Here is a 4,274-nt window from a genome sequence, read left to right on the forward strand (position 1 = left end):
CCAAAACTCTCTTTCTCTCTTTCTCTCTCTCTCTCTCTCTCACACACACACACACACACTCAGAAAAGTGAGGCTCAATATCTAAATCTGAATCCTTTTTTCGTAGTGTGGGCCAGAAATCACGTGTAAAACTGCTCTGCCAGAAAGGCAAGGCAGAAGGAAAGAAGTCGACAGCAAGCACCGGTTGAATGTTCTCCATCCTACACTCCTTCTCATCCTCCTCCTCATCCTCATCACCACCATCATCATCACCACCAGCTCCCCGCTTTAAATGATAAAACCTGCTGAGTTCAAAGTCTTCGTCGGCTGGCCCTCCTGTTCGACCCGCTTTGCACCTCATATTTCAAAATCTCTTTAAAATTCTGTAACTGTCTTTTGTTCACTCCAGTTGTTAATGCCTAACTTCAAAGGCTCGGCCTCATTAGCACAGAGGTAGAAACCCCTGTCACTCATTTACATTTGTTTAAAGGCTGCAGGGAGACGAGAGGAAAAAAAGGGGGAGTCCAAATCCAAACCACTAGAAGTCAACCTTGTCGGTCCTCTGCCAAGACCTGGTTTTATCAGTTGGTCACATTGCAAATATAATACTCCCCTCCAGCAGTGGATATTGATTTCATTACTGGACTGCTTCTTACTGTGAATGTGGGGTGAATTTGGATGGGAACGCGCAAAAAAAAAAAATACTCAACATTTATCTGTGTGAAGAAAAGGCATATGAGGGGAATCAAACACCTGATTAAAAAGGAGTGTTTGGGCTGAGTTTCCCTCTGATCTATTCAACATACACATCGTCCTTTCATCTGCTTTTAGCGCCTACCCTTAAAATAAAATTAGGTGATTTTCCACCATAATTCTTAACTTTTTTTTGCTTTTCAGTTCCTGGTTGAGACAACAGGAAGGTTGTTGTGTGTGAGTGGCTAAAGATACCAAAGGCATGCCTGTCTTCATGGAAGGATTTATTGATGTTTATCAGGGATGAATAGATCAAAGACTGCCACATGACAGGCGATCAATCACGCATCAAATCAAGGATGGCAATCCTCTAATAAAATAGAAAGAAAGGAAAAACCGGCTCTCACCAGTTTTCTCCCCCTTCTTTCCCAGTCAATTATTCATCATTACTCACTCTTGAACCTCAAAAGCTCCCTTTTATCCCCCATAACATGCCATTTAGTTTATCTCACCATTCTTAAGAGAACTTTCCTGGCAAAGGAGGATAAAAAAAAATCTCAAAGTGGCATTGCGCAGACATGTGCGTCATTTGCGCAATTAGACACATATTAAACACAACTGTGGGTCAGGGGTTGAACTGCGCGCTGTGTTAACAACACAACAAATGTAATTTAAAACAGAGTTGTAAAATAAATCTCAGCATGCAGCACAAGTAAAGAATGTGATGTGGAAGGAGATATTCTCATTTGGTACTTGTAAATAAAAACTAGTTAGCTACTGGGATGGGAAATGGACGTTATAGAGGGGCGGGTTATACCTGCTGATCGCCGCGGCTCTTGCTGCTTTCTCCTCGGCATAGTGACCGTCACTCTCCACGGTGCTTCTCATGCAGGAATTACAAACAAATCAAGTCTCTCAGTTTTGGAAAATCATCCCGTTTTTCGGGGGAAGGGGTTCTGATCTCGGAGCGGAAAATGTCTTCTTTTCAAACTGGCTGCTCTTTTTTGGACTTTATTTCTGGATCGGCTTCGACAATAAGCACAGAAATTACGAAGGGATTCGGCCAGCTCCTGACACCTTCATGTCCATCAACGATCATCTTCCTTCATGTCTCTCATGGCAGGGTAAAAAAAGAAGCAGCAGCAAGAAAAGCACCTTGAAACCCAAGTTTTCAGTTCACTCCCCCTGGAAAAAAAATCCCCCTAATCTCCAGTGCTGTTTGGAGGGGGACGGTACTTTGCTGCGCCTTTTACGCACACCAAGACTAAAAAATAAATAAACTCTGGCGGTAACCAAACAAATAAGTCCCGTGTGAGCGCACTGCACAGCTCTGATAAGTAATGTATCCTTGTGTTTCCTTCTCTTCTTTTGCCAGAGACCTGAAACAGAGAAAGGGGAGAGGAGAAAATAGACAGACAGGCATTAGATGGGTTAATGTCAGTCCCGTCACCACCACGCCACCTCAGCCCGGATCCAGCCTCACCAGTCCGGCGGAGACTTTTTCCTCCCTCCCCTCCTTCCCTCCTGCTCTCCCATTGAAAAAAATAAATGGGACGACCAGGCTTTCTCTCTTACTTACGTTTTAAGAGTCGTGGAAATAATTTCCACCGCTCATCTCATCGCATCATGGACAGAGTCGGGTTTTTTTTGGAGGGGTGGCTGATGCGGTGGAGAGGATATCACTTGAGAGAGAGGGGAAACAAACAAGACGCAGGCGCATCCAAGCTTCGCCAACAACAGATCAGGTCGACATGGACTCAAATATTTGTCTCTTTAAAAAGGCAAAAAGAGGGAGGTAAACTCCAGGGACTGATCCGAGGTCTCCCAAAAAGAAAAAAATGGAAACGCGGTGGATCCAGAAGCTGTTTCAGACAGTCTCAACTGATAGACAGACGCATCGAGTGGCTTTTCCTGCTACATTTTTACTCCTCCCCTCTCCACAAGCGTCACCCCTGACAGAGGAGCCTACCTGTCAATCTTTTTAATTGTCTTGTTTTCCCCCCTCTCTCTCTCCTTCTCCCTTTGCTCCAACAAAAAAAAAAAAACCCAAACCACCGACAAAGGAAAGGATCCTTTCGGAACTTAACGGGAGATCAACTAAAGCCAAACTTAATGTGAACAGGCATCGCAAACCACAACAAGTACTACTCAACAATGAGCTTGTTACAACTTAAATGTCACGTTTAGCGTATAAAAGCGTGGCACAGACACAGCACGAGTTAGAGGTTCGACTCCCACGGGGGGTGGGACGAGGGTTCAGCGGTCCAATATGTTATAACAGTGTTACATGATTATTGTGAATAGCACCGATGCTTCCAGAAAATGACAGTCAGGTGACAATAGATGGTAACTGCTACACGAAACGTGCAAGAGCGCAATGCTCAGTGCACACACTTTCACAAATCGCTGATGCAGGCTTCGGTTACAGGTGTAACATGTGGCCACAAACATATGTTTCGGCTACGGATCCCTCCACAATAAAAACGCGAATTAAACGGGAGCGCATTTGCGCAACACGCTCCATGATTGTGTTTAGTATTTTCAAGATATTTGGAGGAAATAGGTCGGGGCTGGTGTTGTTTTCGTGGGAGGAAAACGGTTGAGGATATGTTGGGAGATGAGGATTGATTTGTTTCACCTTACTAGGAAGTGAGCGCTGTGTCCGGGAAGGGGAGGGACTCCGACGACAAGTCTGGGGCGCTGCTGTGCTACTTACAAGGCTGCACCAGTGCAACGTTTTTAAGCCTAAATACAGGATTCGGTGCTTCTTGTTTATTTCTACTTAAGTAACCGAGAGTCCCGCTTCAAAGAATCGCGGTTTTGATTTTTGTTTAACAGCGCGTTTAGCACGCCTGTGCCCGGCCCGGCCTGCACGCTGTGTGCATGTGCAAAGGGTGGGAGAAGCCTATAGCGCAGGCTGAAGGCAGTCGGGCTTGTTACTGGCACAAACGTACGTCAAGTTGTCCGTGAACTTTGTCACATTTCGGAGCCATGTTGAGCCCGCTGTTGGTGAGAAACTGCAAGAGAGCGATATCGGTAATCGGCGGGGGGCGCAGAGGCACCGACGCACTTTCAGGAGTTCACCCGACTGCGCGGCGCTTCATCATAGATATGTCCTACTCAGCGCACTTCATGGATTTTAAAGGATCCTCCATACCGAGCAGCATGAAAAAGCTGGTCGTAAACAAGCTTAGTCCTAATTTCAGAGAGGCCGTTTCTATGCAAACCGCTGCGGTTCCGACACCCGGAGACGCGGACTTGCTCGTCAGAAATCGGTAAGTTGTTGTTGGTGAAAGGTGGGCAGAAACAGACGGGATGCGAGTGCTCGCTCCCTGCGCGTTCCGAATAGCAATAGGTGACCCAGAGCGTGTCATGAGTCTATTTGTGGATCATTATTTGATGTCGATCTATCACACTAATGTTGAGAAGTTGTATAAAGGGCTCCGCTTACCTCGATTTACCCATGTCCAGCACCTGCGATCATCATCATCATCACAAGATGGCAAAATACGTGAGGAATAAGCGCTGTACTGTAATTCCAAGTTCCGCCCTCTCTGCATTTGTCTATCAATCCATCTCGGCATCTCTCTCTCTCTCTCTCT

General features: G+C 45.9%; 2 protein-coding genes across 2 annotated transcripts in view; one reads left to right on the plus strand and one right to left on the minus strand.

Annotated features, from left to right (window-relative positions):
• Positions 1-2,766, minus strand: part of LOC118335428 (teashirt homolog 1-like) — a 32,639-nt gene extending 29,873 nt beyond the window's left edge. Inside the window, exons 1-2 of the mRNA XM_035671699.1 lie at positions 2,252-2,766; positions 1,490-2,051 (exon numbers count right to left, since the gene is read on the minus strand). Coding sequence (XP_035527592.1) covers positions 1,490-1,529 — 40 coding nt within the window. The 5' untranslated portion in view covers positions 1,530-2,051; positions 2,252-2,766. The remainder of the gene's footprint in view (positions 1-1,489; positions 2,052-2,251) is intronic.
• Positions 2,767-3,123: 357 nt separating this feature from the next.
• The window catches only part of LOC118335430 (prostaglandin reductase 3-like), an 8,166-nt gene continuing 7,015 nt past the window's right edge, over positions 3,124-4,274 (plus strand). The window contains exon 1 of the mRNA XM_035671701.1: positions 3,124-3,947. Within this exon, the coding sequence (XP_035527594.1) occupies positions 3,664-3,947 (284 nt within the window). The 5' untranslated portion in view covers positions 3,124-3,663. The remainder of the gene's footprint in view (positions 3,948-4,274) is intronic.

Source organism: Morone saxatilis, unplaced genomic scaffold, assembly GCF_004916995.1.
Source record: "Morone saxatilis isolate NCDOM2014 unplaced genomic scaffold, NCSU_SB_2.0 Contig24, whole genome shotgun sequence".
In the NCBI taxonomy this organism is placed as follows: domain Eukaryota; kingdom Metazoa; phylum Chordata; class Actinopteri; family Moronidae; genus Morone; species Morone saxatilis.